This window comes from Chanos chanos, chromosome 8, assembly GCF_902362185.1.
Source record: "Chanos chanos chromosome 8, fChaCha1.1, whole genome shotgun sequence".
In the NCBI taxonomy this organism is placed as follows: Eukaryota; Metazoa; Chordata; class Actinopteri; order Gonorynchiformes; family Chanidae; genus Chanos; species Chanos chanos.
This window is the reverse complement of record NC_044502.1, coordinates 13,003,183-13,020,173: the sequence shown is the minus strand read 5'-3', so window position 1 is coordinate 13,020,173 and position 16,991 is coordinate 13,003,183. Positions and strand designations below refer to the sequence as shown.

At 37.5% G+C, this 16,991-nt stretch overlaps 1 protein-coding gene across 1 annotated transcript; it reads right to left on the bottom strand.

Moving 5' to 3' along the window:
- Positions 1-13,495: 13,495 nt before the first annotated feature.
- LOC115818046 (akirin-2-like) lies at positions 13,496-16,201 on the bottom strand. Its single transcript, XM_030781280.1, has 5 exons — positions 15,707-16,201; positions 14,347-14,472; positions 14,032-14,181; positions 13,850-13,921; positions 13,496-13,670 (listed from the first exon to the last, which is right to left on the bottom strand). Exons 1-5 carry the CDS (start codon positions 15,882-15,884, stop codon positions 13,660-13,662), a joined length of 537 nt encoding a protein of 178 aa, XP_030637140.1. The 5' UTR covers positions 15,885-16,201; the 3' UTR covers positions 13,496-13,659.
- Positions 16,202-16,991: the final 790 nt, after the last annotated feature.

Genomic DNA, 16,991 nt, shown 5'->3' with positions numbered 1-16,991 from the left:
AAAAATGACTATTATTCCATCGAGCTTCTTGATTATTAATATTGGTGAGCATGATGTCACCATGATCTAATGCCTGAGAAATAGTTGTGATTTGTCTTTTATTTGTATTTCCTGGGGTTTCTTTCTGTATACTCCTTTTCAACAGAGTTATCAAATCTATGCCCATAATATGTAATACGCCCGCAGAAGGATGCTGTCAGTGCTCCTGTATACAACCTGTTGAAATTTACCTGGTGCAGTATCATCACCAAGGCAGCAAACACTTCCATTATAGTAGAGTAAAGTCAGGTACTACAAACTCTTCTGTATAAAGCCTTCATCAGTCAAACTGGCATTGAATCGTTAATGTGACATTTCTATACTTTCAAATTATCAGCACACTTCCTCTAACAACATCACTTTGTTATTAGTGCAAACCACTAATAATTTCAGACACAAATGTCATGCAAAACGTTTGCACGCCAAGGCGCTTACTCACTCCCTCTAGTGGTCATTCTGACTTCTGTTTTCACTGATTTAGTCAGTGCCTTGGTTCTACGGTTCAGTTAGTTGATTGTTCGGTCATTGGATACACCTGTTTTTATTAATCCAGCCAGATTTTCTGTTTGTAAATATTGCTTAGTCTCTTTTGTGAAGTCTTAAATCTGACATGACCTTGCCCTTATGTACCTGAGTAGGTCTCACAGGACCCTCACAGGAACATGGGCTGGACTGGCAGATAGTTATTTAGGTAACAGCACCATCATATGCCAAATCTTTCAATGTCAGAAAAATGCTATGAGAGCCGACAAAGAAAAAAAACAAAACAAAAATCGATGCACTAGAGAGAAGACGTTATTCTTTTACTTTCTCTGTTATTTGCTGAAATGCTTTATAAATGCTGTGATAAGTGTCCATCGTCATAATGACAGATTTTTAAACACTTAAAAGTTATGATCAATATCACGGCATACTCCAGTCACTGAAGATAACTGAAGATAAAAAAAGTGAATTTACACCAGGTTTAATCCAGCAATAGCATGATTGTGTGATTTTTATCTCATTTAATTGTGTTCATTTCATAATAAAACATAAGGATACAGATGAAAAACATTGATAGTGATGACGGTTTTAAATCGGCTATCCAAACCATGGAAGTATTCAAAACACAGCGAATGACTTTTCCTTCTCCACATCTGATGTTTGACATTAAACTCTTCCTGTTTAATACTTGGTGATTTAACGCTTGTGTTTAACATTAAACTCTTCCTGTTTAATATCTGGTGACTTAACACTGGTGTTTAACATTAAACTCTTCCTGTTTAATGTCTTGTGACTTAACACTGGTATTTAATATTTAACTCTTCCTCTTTACTATCTGGTGACTTATCACTGATGTTTAACATTAAAGTCTTCCTGTTTAATGTCGGGTGATTTAACGCTGGTGTTTAATATTAAACTCTTCTTGTTTAATATCTGGTGATTTAACACTGGTGTTTCATATTAAACTCTTCCTGTTTAATATCTGGTGACTTAATGCTGGTGCCTAGTCCGGTCTATGATTCTCAGTTCCTCTATGTCATAAAAATGTCATACTATTAAAACAAGACCTGCATTCATACACACCACAGACACACAACGAAACATCATCTTTGCGAGGGCTGTTTTTAAAACCCACTGTACAATGTGGACAAACAGCAGCATAACAGATATCAATGCTTTTGGAGTCATACAGAAATAGAGTTAAAGACCAGTGGATACACTTTTAACTAGCAGACACAAATCCCATTACAAAATCTGCAGAAAGAAGAAACAGGTCATTTCTTTCTACATTGGAGTAACCTGTGCATTTAGGCCATTACAAAGAGTTTCAGCAGCTGACTGTAAAACACACTGTGCATGTTTTCCGGAATGAATAAGACATGAGAGAAATAGATCAGCCATGGTGGAAATACAGTGAATGCTACAGAGCTTTAAGATCTTAAGAGTCTCAGAATGACACAATGATGTGTGTGACTAGTGTGACTTCCCCAGTATGCTAATGTGCTTTCCCAATGGAGCTAAAGGAGCTGTCCAAGATGGACTTCCCGGATGGACATGTTACAGAGGATGAGGACAAAGCCGAAACTTCAACTTTTTAGTGCTTAGGGTTGAGCATTGGGAGATATAAATTTCTTTGAAGTCTTCAGATGTAACCATGACAGATGAAAAGCAGGCACGGAAACTGATGACTCAACACCGTCATTTCAAAATGATCATTTAAATAGATTTTTACTTTTAAAATCTTGGAAGTTTCGTTATGAGTCTGTGTTTGTTTAACAAAGGTAACTTGACAAGACGGTTTGAATTGAACTCGATTTGTATTTAACCTTGCCTGTTCTCCCTTTGGGGGTTTTTGAATTCACTTTTTACATCCTCCTGTTTAGATGACATTATTACCATGTTCTTTCTTTCTACAAATCAAATCAAAGCCATCCTCTAAAATTAATATGTGAGCTGTCTTTAACCCAGCATGATTCATCTGACAGTGAAATCACTGTTACAATCACAGTGCATGACTTAAGGCAGGAAGGAAAAGACAGATTCTACACCCAGACAACAGGCCACACTCAAGCATAATCAGGGATCGAGACAGACTGAAAACTATATCTTTAATCAGACTATATATGTACTATACATATCGGACTATATCTTTAATACCACCAAGGGCCCACAGCCACACACACACACACACACACACACACACACACACACAGATGATTCACATGGGGGGAAAAACAAGGAAAAAAAGACAAAAGACAGTCTAAGAAAAAGAGAAAAAGGAAGTTAACTCTTTGGCAACTTTTTCCAGTCATGCCACTTGCATTTTTCACAAAAAAATACAAGTATCAACAATGTCTGAAAAAAACAAAACAAAGCAAAACAAAAAAGAATATTCTGACAGTTGTGCATAAGCCCAAATGAAAATCCATGTCATGTGATAGAATTATTAAAAATTGGTGCAGATAAGTGACATTGAGTTCATGTTCTGAGCAGTTGGAAAAGGGAAGTTGTCTCTTCCTTTGGCTGTAGAGGCTTCAACCACGGTCTCTCATAGTCAGTTCCACCGCAGATTCAGTCGCATCAACACCTCAGAACATCTCTGCCCCTCAGAATGTAAGTATACAAAGCTCTTAAAGATATATTTCATTACATTTTACATGATTAAAACAAACAAAATTCACATTTTTAATTAAAAAAGGGGGAAAAAAAACAATACATATTGTTTAAAAGGCAATTAAAATTAATCATTTAAATGTGTGTTAAGTCAATGCATTGTGAAACGGTGGAGATCCAAAGTTGGTGATGGAACATACTGCGTACATATTTGTAAGAACATATGGTAAATTAAACATAAACATGAAAAAAAACTGATGAGTTTATGAAAAATGGCAGGTTTTGAGAAAACGTGCTTCAAGCTTCAAGTAAGCGACTAACATCACTCATGTTCAGCATTAAATGTAGGACAGCTATAGAGAAACACAGCTTGTCACAGAGATATTCTCATTTGTAAGGAAAGGCTCAAAAAGAGACTCTCAGTTTTTAAATTATGATGGAAATGACAAAGGAATCAAAGTTTAAGACAGATGCAAATTTTGCAACATAGTTTCACCTTGTCTTCTGTTTCAGTCCTTCTGTTTCACAAAACTGAATACTCGCTAAGTAGAAGCTCTAGTAACATTTTCTAAAATGTCTTACAGATTGAGCTCTACAATGTGTTTGAGAGGTGTATTAATAATCGTCCTGCTGCATGCGACAGGTATGGTTTCTTTAATGGTTCACTTTGTTGTTTGTGAATACCTTATTCAGAATGGTCTAGGGTGAATCATAGATTTCTGGATCTGTCAGCTTACAGTAAGTTGTAAATATTTGCGTCATATTTGGGAGACTCAGACTCAGTCATATATACATTTCTTCTTCCTCTTTCTGTACATGCTGCATCAAGTCAGATAAAAGTGTTTCCTCAAACAGTGTCATCATTAATTTCAAATTCTTATACAGTCTCAGTTAATCTAAGCATATGTTTTTCTTTCAGATGCAGTCAGTGCATTTAAATGGAGCATAATTTATGCACAAGACAGCATCTGTGCCTTAGAGAGATCGTCAGTTGACATAACCTGCTCTTACATGTATGATGGTCCTGGTCAGATCATTAAAATGTTCTGGTTTAATGAATGGAAGAGTCCAGATCCTGATGATCTGTTGGAGAAAAGCAAGTATAAGGATCGTGTGAAATATATCAGTAAAGAGAAGAATGTCCACACTCTGAGGATAACAAACGTGAAGAAGAGTGATTCTGAAGTAAAGTACTTCTTTAGAATTATGACAGATATTCCTCAAAATAAATTTTACAACAGGATTCCATTTCTCCTTGAAGTCACAGGTAATAAATATTATTTTAATTAAGAAGAGTTTCATCTTTAAACTACTTCACAAAGTCAGAACATTAGACTCTGGGTGTTGTTATCCTTTTCAGATCTGGAAATGAAGATTACACCTCAGACAGTGACAGAGGGAGAGAGAGTAACACTGACATGTAGAACCACCTGCACTTTGAGTAACAACCCTATATACATCTGGTACAGAAACAGACAGCCTATCAACCGTACAGCAAGCAACATTCTACACCTGGACTCAGTCAGCACTGAGGCTGCAGGCAACTACTCCTGTGCTGTCACAGGTCATGAAAATCTACCTTCACCTGCATCGACTCTGACAATCAAATGTAAGTGGCTAACTGACATTTAATTGCAACATATCACACAAAGCTTCTATCCTGGAACTTGTGACGATTTTAAGCGTTAAATAACTATCTGGACTATGATTTTGTCCTATACACATCTGTTCACATGGTAAATCATCATTTTTCGACGCATAGTCAGGATTTGGTCAGATATAATGATAGAATGATCAACTCAGAATCATACAAATTATATCAATTCTGATTACGGTGCATCTGAACTCCACATTCCACTCTCTTCCAATATATTTTTAAACACTTTATAACTAATGCAGTTATTTTCTTCCTGAATGGTTGAAGGGATATTGACTGTGAAACACTTTTTCATAACATTAATCATATTTATAATGGACATGGTATTTTGCTTTTTAATCAAGTCAACAGAGCACTTAAATAGCATACAGTTAAAATGATACGTTATTAACTGTTTACTCTTTATATTGTCCTTATGTTCAGATGCCCCTAAACAAGCCTCAGTATCAGTCAATCCCTCTGGTGAAATAGTGGAAGGCAGTTCAGTGACTTTGACTTGCAGCAGTGATGCCAACCCACCAGTTCACAGTTACACCTGGTATAAGAAGAATGGAGCTGAAACCTCACTGATGGGATCAGAACAGAGATACAGCATCACTGACATCAGCTCTGAGAACAGTGGACAGTATTACTGTAGAGCCGAGAATGAGATTGGACACAGAAACTCCACTGAGTTACACCTGGAGGTGAAATGTGAGTTGAAATGACATATTCTACTTACTTACATACAAGCAAAATACTGCTAAGTATAATATCTAAAACAATTTTTTTCTGCTTGTTTGAACAATGAACATTCTTGAGGGCTTCCATCATCAGGACAGTAAAGTATAGCACAGTCTGTTTAAGAACCAGATCCCCAGAAAGCAACGGGAAAGGTCTAAGCCTCACTTTGACAAACGGAATTAAATATATTAACTATATAACTGTCTAAACATGTTAATCACATGCTTTTGTGTAATTGTGATCATTCTCCTTACTTCTGGAACAGGGCATCACAAAACTGTTATTATCACGGCCCTTGGAGTTTCATTGTCTCTGCTTTTTTTATTGTTAATCATCATCGTACTCTGGAGGAGGTGAATATTGATTTTTATCTTGTTTATTTTTCTCTAGACTCATTGTGACTTATGTTACGATATTGTTTTCATAGACTCGTCATTCATATACAAGAATAGTGAACCCTCCACTCACCTGTCCATTATTTACATAACAGGATGAAATCCGGGTCAAGTAAAAACACCGATGACACGATGGCTGACAAACAGGTGAGTTTGAAAAAGAAGAGAATGGTCCATATATGAAAAAGTTAACCATCTGCAGACATTAACATTCTTTATTCTTTTTCTATTCTTTCCCTTTTTTTGTTCTCTGTTCTCTCTTTTCACTAGAGTGGCTCAACTGCTCTGTATGCCAACATGTCATCTGTGGCTGTGACCTCTGCCCAGACGCAGGAGGCAGACAGAAATAACCAGGGAGACGTTCACTATGAGACTGTTGAGTTCAGCCGGTCTGACGGACAGGACGTGCCTCTCTACTCCACAGTTCAACAACCTGAAAGAAGCCAACAGGAAGAGGTTGTGCAATATGCTTCTGTAAAATTCACCAGACCCAGTCACGCTAACCGGTGAGCATATGATCACATAAGATACTAAAACAACTCTAAAACAGTTCAGTGGAATTCATGTTGATTTCCTTCATGTCATATTTTCACTTTTGGGGCAGACAAAGTTAACTGGAAGCAAATGAAATAAGATACAAGGTAAAAGAAAGATATCTGAAGGAGACATTTTATTGGGAGACACTGGGAAATTACAAGAAGCAAGCCAGTAGTTTGTTTTTACTCCACTGATCAGGTCCACTTAGCCTGAAGTCTACACTAGCCCTGGGTACACTATTCCCAGGACGATTAGTTCAGGAATTGTGACTGTAGGCGAAGAGTTTCTTATATGCCAAGTTATACTGATATACTGATTCAAAGTGAGGGCAGAATGATTTTATTATTCTAAGTTACTTATTCATAGAAGTGAGTGAAAAGGACACTTTTTAATTTCTCTCTCTCTCTCTCTCTCCCTCTCTCTCTCTCTCTCTCTCTCACACACACACACACACACAAACTCACAAACAAACAAACAAACACACACAGAGGCCTGGTAGAACAATCACTTGAGGACACATCTGTAATCTACAGTGAGATGAGCAAACGCTGAGCGCGAGTCATCGTGTTCATTTACACCCACTTCTTCATACCTTCTGGTAGTCTGGATAAGGAAACTCAGCTTAGTTTCCAAATGCCTAAAATTATCTTGCTCGACAGCTGTTATGTCTATGTGTGTGTGTGTGTGTGTGTGTGTGTGTGTGTGTGTGTATGTATGTATGTATATATGTGTGTGTGTGTGTGTGTATATATATATATACACACACACATTCTTTTTTTACTGTAGATTTTTAGGACATATTGAGGGCTGATTTACAGCATGCTTTATAAAAGAATTACACTGGAAAGGAGGAACCCGAAATCAAATGGGAAATAACATAAAACTGTACAGTAGCTGTTCAGGGCTGTAACATACTTCACATAGCTCTGACCATTTAAGCTGAATCCATAAAATATACGAATTAATTTCACTAATTCATAATTTTATTAATTCATTTTGTACTAACAATTAAGTCACATCAGTTAACTTTTGTTTTTTTGTTAACATGAACATCATGTCATCATATCTTAGCTAGCTAAATAATCCCTCAAATCGCTCTATATACACAGAATTTGGTGGCTAGATTTCACCACTGGCTTGCCAAGGTTAACGTATTCTCAAGCCTAAAGGTAAATGTGTGCCGATTGGCGTTAAGTAACACATCTCAGTGACCTCAGTGTCTTAGGTAAGGCTGGAAAAACTGAAGTCAGTTTCATTTTAGCACTCTAGACCACTGACTGATGCAACTGACATCTTGTTAGAGTGAACAAGCTGGGGGTCCCTGAAAGGAATTTTTCCTGCAGTACTCCACCACTACACAAAGTGGCTTAACGTTCTAATTTTGAAAAATAAATTTCAGCTCTAAGTTCGGATGACCTTTGCTGTGTCCGAAACCGCCCACTACTCACAATGTAGTGCACTATATAGTGAGCAGGGAGTAGTGAATGAGTGAATGATTTCAGACACAGCACTTGTCTCAAATCGTAAAACTGAGCAGTGCAGTAGAAGACAATGGGTCATTGAAACGCTTTCTAGAGAAATGGGAACATGAACTTTTTATCTATTCAGAGGTGAAAACAAAGCAGTTTGCCTCGTCTATAAACAGTCTGTGGCTATCTTGAGTGTATTACATTTTCCATCATTACGACACGAAATATGCTGTTCTGTCCTTTCTGTCCAACCTGAGAGTTAACCTGTCATACACTCAAAGGAATGCCACCGGAGCTAACTACAAATGTTTTTAACGATGGTATCTGTATATGTTGATGTTACTTATTGGGCTACAATTTGGTAGATATTAGAGGTCGACCAATATATCGGTTTTGTTAATATTTGCACCCTCTTGTGTTTATGTTTTCTTCGGCTGGTTTATTTTAGGTTACTTTAACTTAAAAAAGTCTCCTTGCGCAAAACTCCACACAGAAAGGACTGTCAATGAAACTCAGCCCCTTCTTGCTATGAGGCGACAACTAGCCTACCCACTGCGCCACCATGCCGGCCCTCTGATAAAAATTTGATAGAAATTAAACAAAAAAAGATTGTTATGATGCCTGGAATCAGAGGAACAATTTTCTTACAAGTATCTTTCACATAGCTCCTATTGTATGTATATCTACTAGGGGTCAACTGATATGTTTGACCAACCGAAACATCAGCTTCATTATTAAGATATGCAATTTTAAAATGTGCCTGCATTAATTTGCCAAAAGAGGTTGAAGTACACAATTTGGGAAACTGAAATGGTCAACTAACTTGTGCCATTAAAAATGAATGATTTGAATGAATGTCTTCCTCCATATCGCATGTTACTTTGGTGTACAAAGCGTCTTTGCTGCGTATGTTGTTACGTTCCCAACCAGCAGCCTCCATAAACTAATGTAAATTAAAAACTAGGAAATAAAAAAGCAATGTATAAGTATATTAAAAAGGAAAATAATATATATCCATATATATATGTGTATGTGTGTGTGTGTGTGTGTGTGTATTATCAGGGCCAATACCGATACCAATTATTAGCAATCAAGGAGACCGATAACCGATATACATTTGCAGTAAAAATGTAATAAATTTTGGTGTCAAAATTTAGAATGACACAAACTCCAACAAAATGCTTTGCTGAAATGCCTTTAAGTATATGTTTAATAGAAAGAGAAATTTTCAACATTATCTTAAAACAAAAAGTGCAGGGAGCTCCCAGCAACATTTCTTATAAAGTTAACTGAAAATTTAAATAAATAAATATATAGATAGATAAATACACAGATAGATAGATAGATAGATAGATAGATAGATAGATAGATAGATAGATAGATAGATAGATAGATAGATAGATCGATGCATACATAAATAAATACATAAATAAATAAATAGAAGTGACTGTTCAACTCTGACAACTCTACACCATCTACGCAGTCCATGTATGGATTAACACAGGCCTTAGATGCAGTTGCATTACATCTAAAGTCTCTAACAACAATATCCTTCACCTCTCTACAACAGTAACGTTACTAGTAATCGTGGGTTAAGACTGAGAGTATGACTGGCCTTGGTAAATGACATGCATGATATAATGCCTATCAATTGTTTCGCGAGTCAGCTGGCTAAATTATGGATCAACAAATGACGTTGTCGTTTGTCGCAGGTTAACTCTACAAGACTTAGCATTAGCTTACGTTTGTATGAGCATCGGCTACCTGTAACATGTAAAAACACCAACTCATACGGGCGAGTAATGTTATGTTTGCTAAAATAAGTTCCAGTTGCAGCGGCACCAACGTTACTCAAAGATGTAGCTATCTCTACATAAATAGACTCTATTATCTCGTTACAATTAATATATCACTGCAACAAAATGCATTATTTGGGCATTTCCTGTGCAACTGGGAAACTGTGGTTTTTGCAACTTCAGCACTGAGGATTGTGATGTTTATTGCAACTTTGGCGATACCTGCTGCCTCGGAACACGATACCGATACTGATGATAGGAAAAATTCTGAATATCAGCTCCGATAATCGGCCAGACCGATAATCGGTCGACCCCTAATATATATATATATATATATATATATATATATATATGTGTGTGTGTGTGTGTGCGTGTGTGTGTGTGTGTGTATGTATATATATATATATGTATATATACATACATGTCATTCTCTCTTTTACTATACTTTTAAATTACTTTTTTATTTCCTAGTTTTTAATTAACATTGGTTTATGGGTTATCGAGGCTATATACTGTACAGTATATATGTATATATATTTATATATATTTTTAATTTAAAGTGGCCTAAACTCACTATCAAAGGCGTTTATCCTGATTAGGGTAACAGGGGGTTCTGGAGCCTATCCCAGCGCTCATAGGGCGAAAGGCAGGGAAACACCCTGGACAGGCCATTTACACCTAGGGGCAATTTATTGTTTCCAATTCACCTAACCTGCATGTCTTTGGACTGTGGGAGGAAACCCATGCAGACACAAGAAGGACATGCAGACTCCACACAGAGAGGACCCCGGCCACCCAGCCAGGACTCGGACCAGGGATCTTCTTGCTGTGAGGCAACAGCACTACCCACTGCACCACGTGCCGCCCTGGTCTAAACTAAACTTGCCATGTGTAGTGTAAACACATGAGGGCGCATATGGACAAATATTAGCAAAACCAATATGAGGAGGCCAATACCAGTATGGACCAATAAATGTCAAAAGGGGCTGATAGTGGGCAATATATCAGCAAAACCGATATATCTGTTGACCTGTAGACCTGTCCAGGCTATTTCCCTGCTTTTTGCCGAGTGGGCGCTGGGATGGGCTCCAGCACCCCCTGATTGGGATGAGCGGATTAAAAAGTGAATGAATGAATGAATGAATGAATGAAAATTTTATCAAGTCCCCATCATGACAGAACTCTTTGGCAACCCTGGTCTCCAGGATGTGTATGATTATTTTGTCTGTAGTTCAAAGGAATGCATTGGATGCATAGTGATTGCTTCATACCCGCGATTTCAAAATAATTATTGTTATGTCAGCAGTCTGTTATTCAGACTAAAGGAGGGTACTTCTTTTTTCTTTCCATCTCTGGTCTTATTTCAAAGGATTCATCGCTGTTGCTGAAATTTTAAGTCAACGAATTGCGTCACTGTTCGAGAGACTTCCCAAACATTATTGCATTCTAAGAACTTAGCTCGTCATTATCCTATTTCACTTCTCAGTTTACTAGAAAAGTTCTACACTGATGCCAACTGCTTCCCCAGAATGGTTCGCGTTAAACGTAAAATCATTCCTGTTTATTTAAGCTTTTTAAAGACAGTTGTTTTACGAACAGCTGTTTCAGATTTTGGCGTATAGTCATATTAGTTCAGGAGCTTGGGGGGAAATCAGCGCGAGATGTCATTCATTTTGACAAACTCTTCTGGAGTCCCATGAACATCAAGCGCAGTGCCTTCCTCGACAGCTGCGAGATCAGAAAAGATGTTGTAAGGACCACAAGCCCACATCTGAAGACTAACAAGTATTTGGTAGAAACATATTTCATACAGGATGATTTATTATTATTATTATTATCATTATTATTATTTCTATTATTATTATTTGTAGCTTGAAAATCTACATTAAAGAGTAAGATATTTGCTTTATATTTGTCGTGCATTTATCACATAAAATAACTTATAGTTGATACATTCCTGCATTCCAGCTGGAACAAATTCCAGACATCTCAAGTAATATTACAAAATCCACCTTTGGTCTAAAAGTGAGACTTTTTCATGATTTTTAAAGGTTATGACAAGCAATGATCATTTAAAAAATGTAATAAATATCTTTGATGACTTAAGGCTGATTGTACTGAAAGGAGTATATGTAAACCAGCAGGAGTGTACCATTCCTCTTTTAGGAGGGAAAAAAAACCAGGAATGTCTTGTTCGTCATCCCTGTTTTGTTTCCTCTCTCGCCGATGAGATTGCCATGACAATTTAACACAATTGTAGACTCCAGGCCCTCCTTGTAGGGCACTACACCTACGATAACTCAAGTTCAACATAAATGTGTTACTGGCCACTTTCTTGTGGTTAGATCTCGTTTTGCCACTGTGTGCATAAACCCTCACTAGAACTTCAGAAAATGCTTACTAAAGACAGGACTGTCATCCTATCTCTTAACATAATCAGATGTTTTATAAAGACCACTGAAATGAGTCCGTCAGTCCTTTGAATGTGTTTTTTTTTTAGTATTGCAACAATTTTATACATTTTTGCCCCCAAGTGTGTTAATTTTTCTGTTACATATACTTTAAAGTAAACAGCTGCAGTGAATTTTTATTGTGTATTTTTAAAGTTATACCTGCATCACTCATCTATCTGTATGACAAGTAAAAGGGCTTACCTCTAGCCAAGATGACTACTCCTTGTTGTGAAGGTATTCCAGTAATTTCACACAACTGACTGCACTGTTCTAAACACCCCGTTTGAGGTACTGTAAGAATAATACTTAATAGGACCATCTTGGATTTAACTTCATTTTATATTCACGTTGATTTAATATGTTATATATCACTGTGTTGTGATCTGGGTTCAGTGATGCCAAATTTTCTACTGGAACCATGCCTTCAAGAGACCGCACACTGTGATCTGTTCATCAGTTCACAAAATTGTCCTGGTTTGACTTGCTTGTGGCTTTGTACATCAATAAACCACTCTGCTTCAGTATTTTATACCTCCAAAAACCAGAGCAATTAATAAAGTGAATATGTACAACATCAAACATCATATATCCCATCAGAGACATAAGGTAATCTTCAAAGGGACCATCATTCCATTACATCATTTTCACATTTGACTTACAGGTCTGAAAGTATATACACAACATACATAATTCTTTTTTTTTCAACTGAACAAAAACAAGTATCATAAACAGTTTATTTAAATGCTTTTCCCAACCAAAGTCCATTACACTACAGGAGCAATAAAATCACAAAAAAGAAAGAAAGTTAAACAAAATAACTTAAAAAAAAAAAAAAAAAAAGAAGAAGAAAAAGAAACATTTCCATTAAAATGTAGGCTGTATGTGAACCACATATTCATACAGAAATCTGTGGAATACTCAGCTTCCCCAGAATTCCATCCAGAGAAACACTCTCAGGGTTTTCCCACCTCTGTCCAGTGACCAACCCTGCCACCAAACCTACACGCACATCTACTAAAAATTACACATTGCAATCTATATCACTTGATGTTATAGAAAAGATCTTTTCCACACACACACACACACACACAAAAAAAAACATGGTAAAATCCAGAGCTTGAACATTGTCTCCTTTTGTTGTATGAGTGTAAATCCAAATAAATACAGAAGAATACAGTAAATGAGACACTAGGAGGGCCACCTTTAGAGTAATAAGATTGCAGAGGTCCATATACAATTCGACAGCAGGAAGCACTTCAAATACCAGTTGCTGAACAGAAAGTGGTTACCACTGACCAAAAAAAAAAAAAGAAAAGAAAAAAAAAGAAAGAAGGCTTTGGGGCAAGACTATGCCCTTAAGGGAGATATGGCACTGCTACAGGTCCAATGAGACCCCCTCCCCAAAGTCTGTGGCACTGACGCTTTTGGAGAATCATTGGAACAATTTGCAGCAACGGAACGAGGAAACTGGAGACCCGGACGACTGAATCTTACTCAGGAAACGTCTGGAAGGGAAAAAAAAAAAGACAGAAATAACAAAATGTTTAACAAGCTAACTGAATTACTAGATATGACGCAATACGCAAAACATCACGTGAATTAAAAAAAAAAACAAACAAAAAAAAAACACATGAAACGCTTTGGATGAATTGAAACGTATAAAAGCCACAGATCTGACACTCACAACTAGCAGGTTGCTCTCCGAATCGTCGCATCAGCTGATCGTGGGTGAACTTCACAAAAGCATCGTATTGTTCTGGGAGAAAGAAGACGAGAGAGAGAGAGAGAGCTCGTTAGACATCCAAGATATCAATATCATTTCTCTGATCTCCAGTCAACTGGTTAAAATGGGAGAGCCTACAGTACCTGCCAGTTTTGAGGTTAAGATCTCGTCGTACTCCTCGCGCACTTTCTCCTCCCTTTCCTTGAGAAGACGTTCACAAATCATTCCTACTTGTTTTAAAGTGAATAATGGCTGCTCTCTTCTAGATGGAGAAGTGGCTCCAGAGGACATGCCTAAAACAACAGACGATGACAAAAAAAAAAAGTCATTTTGGAGCACTGATTTGGAGCAGGTAATAGTTTGACAGGCTGAAAAATCAAGACACATTTAGAAGGTTTGACGGTGTTTCGACTGGTTATGAATTCGAGACTAGAACTGTAGGTCAGTTTTTACAGTACCTAGCAGGGAAGAGCCACTGTGCGAATCCAAGGCGCAGCATCCCTCTGTCTGTTGAAAGCTGTTCTCCAGATGCCGCCTCTTCTGCATGCGTTTATACTCTTGCTTGATGTTGTGCAGGATTTGCTCTGATTAAAAGGAAAAAAAGCAACGAAACAAAAACCTTGAGAATTCCCTCTTAAGTGCTCCATTTTAATCACATCAAGACAACATGTAAGCCATCTCTACTCGTCAAAGACAAATGACGGAACTGTAAGCTTGTTTAGCGAGATAAATTGTCCGCCCGTCTAGACACGGTACTATTTTTCGTTTAGAATTTAACTAAACGTTATCGTTGTGCTCTTACTAGCATACCACTTAAAAGCAACTGGTGGCCATGTTGAATGATCTAAGAGAAATACTTAAATATTTTCGACTTAAAGAAAAACACTAGCAACATTAACCCTACAAACAGCTCTGCTCGCCGTGGCCGAGAGAGCAAATATGAGAAAAACAGAGAAATTACGTGATAATGAGGTAAAACGACCCCTACGTGTTCCCAGGAATGTAATTTACTCTTCACAAAACTCTTGAAACCAAAGGATTTGCAAATAACGACAAATACACAGCTGTCTCTAGTAACAACGACAAAGCACGCGGGGTTTCCACATATGGGAAAGTCAGTTGATTTTGTTTTAAGACAAATCTAAGTTATTGTCAAGGCCTACTTGTCTAAAATAGCTAGGTAAAACTCTACACAGTCAGAACCAGTCACACTAGTCAAGACAGCATGAAAATAATGAGCACGTGTTTGATTTGTCAAGCCAGAAATGAAGTCACTTGCCAGCTACATGGGGTTGATACCCTCAGATAGTCGTGGGAAAAAAAAAAGAAAAGAAAAGAAAAAAAAATGGACGACAAACTTGCCTTCCTAGCTGGCAACTTAGCTTTCCGGCCACTTACAACCATTTGCCTCACGTTTGTTTGCTAATCAGTCGCTTTACATACAGCGAAGTACATATAACGCTTAAAAATGTCTAAAACTGTACGAAACTAAACGCATCCACCAGCAGCTGTGTAACAGGCTGAATTCTGAGGTTTATCAGCTAGCGGAAGCCAGTGAAGTAGCTAGTGAATTAGCTAACTCGATAAGAATGTCAAAATAAACAAACTAAAAGCATTCAAAATGTAAAAAAACAGGTCATTACGCATATGTGGTTAACGTTAGGTTCACGGCAAAATAACATATTCAAAGGGGTTTCAAAAATTTAGGTAGGTTAATAGCTTGACACATTAAACAATACCTATTATTGACACTGTCGTCACTCAACACCCTTAACTCCAATAAACATTAACGAAATCCATCTGTTTAAAACTACAAACCTGTCGTGAGTCTTGAAGAAACCTCTCCAAATGGTGAGGGCTCCATACGTAGGTATTTTTGTGGGGAAGAAGTGGAAGCCGACGGCGACATAGGGGTGCACCGTCTTCGCTTTGGGGACGCCGGGTTCATCAAAGGATCAAAATCCATAGTCCTTTTAAGTGTAGCCCCACAAGCCATTGTGTTAAATGTACCTTGCTTTAATTAAATGATGTGAAAACGAATAATCCACAGGCAACTTGAAGCAGAATAAATCAAAACTGCTAAACTCCTACTGTGGCGACAGCTTTCGTCTCTGCTCTCAAGGGAGGACTGCTGAAGTGGAAACAATAAACTTCGTTTTTCTCAAAAATTCAAAACGCCTTCTCCTCAAAATGCAGATCATGAATTAGTGGAGCCTTTAAATCATTTCGTTTCTTATTTTGGCTTCTCAAAAGTAAGGAAAATCAGCGATGAATCCGGATTTAATTCAGATACGAAATTCCTCGCAAAGTACGCCTCTGGATTTCCGTAGCTATGCTAACTCCTTTTCAAACATGGCGAGGAAACAAAACATTACAGAAGTCGCAACGTTTGCGCACGCGCCTTCAAACAATGCAAAAAGGGAGTTGTAGTTTTTCTTAAACTCAGATCTGTTAAGTGAAAGGTGATATTCGGCTCTGCAGACTACAAACCCCATAATTATCCGTGTACTTCTTTTTTTCAAACGAAACGCTACCATTGGTACGCACGTTGTATTTGAAAAAAGCCAAAAGATGATACAGTGTAAACAATATCTTTCAAATATGAAGTCAGAAGACGTACTACCACAGAGTTATTGGATAGGGTGATTAGAGCTAAATTCTGTAATATAAGGGAAATAAGTTCACAATTGGGTAACTGGTCAGTTACCCATTTGTAAATCAACGTTGGTGTTATGTCTGGTAAATAGCTATGAGGGAGAACGCTTGGAGTGCTCAAAGCATGTCCCTTAGCGAAGAAGATATTATTTCCTAGCAGGCAGACCACACACGTCTTATGTAGCTCGTTTTGGCAGGAGATCCAAACTGGTGATAAGTACTGAAAGTCCTGCTTGTTGATAAAATTTGATATTGCAGAGATAGTTTGAGAGTTTCAATGGTGATTTGATTGTATGAGTGCGTAGACGGTGTTGAATAGTGCTTCTAATGAGAGATGTCTACTAAGAGTAATTGGAAGCAATCGACTCATCTCACACGGACATCCATGAACGCAAATATACATTGCATTGGAATGACAGAAACGTACACCCTCCTCTGTCCCGAGACA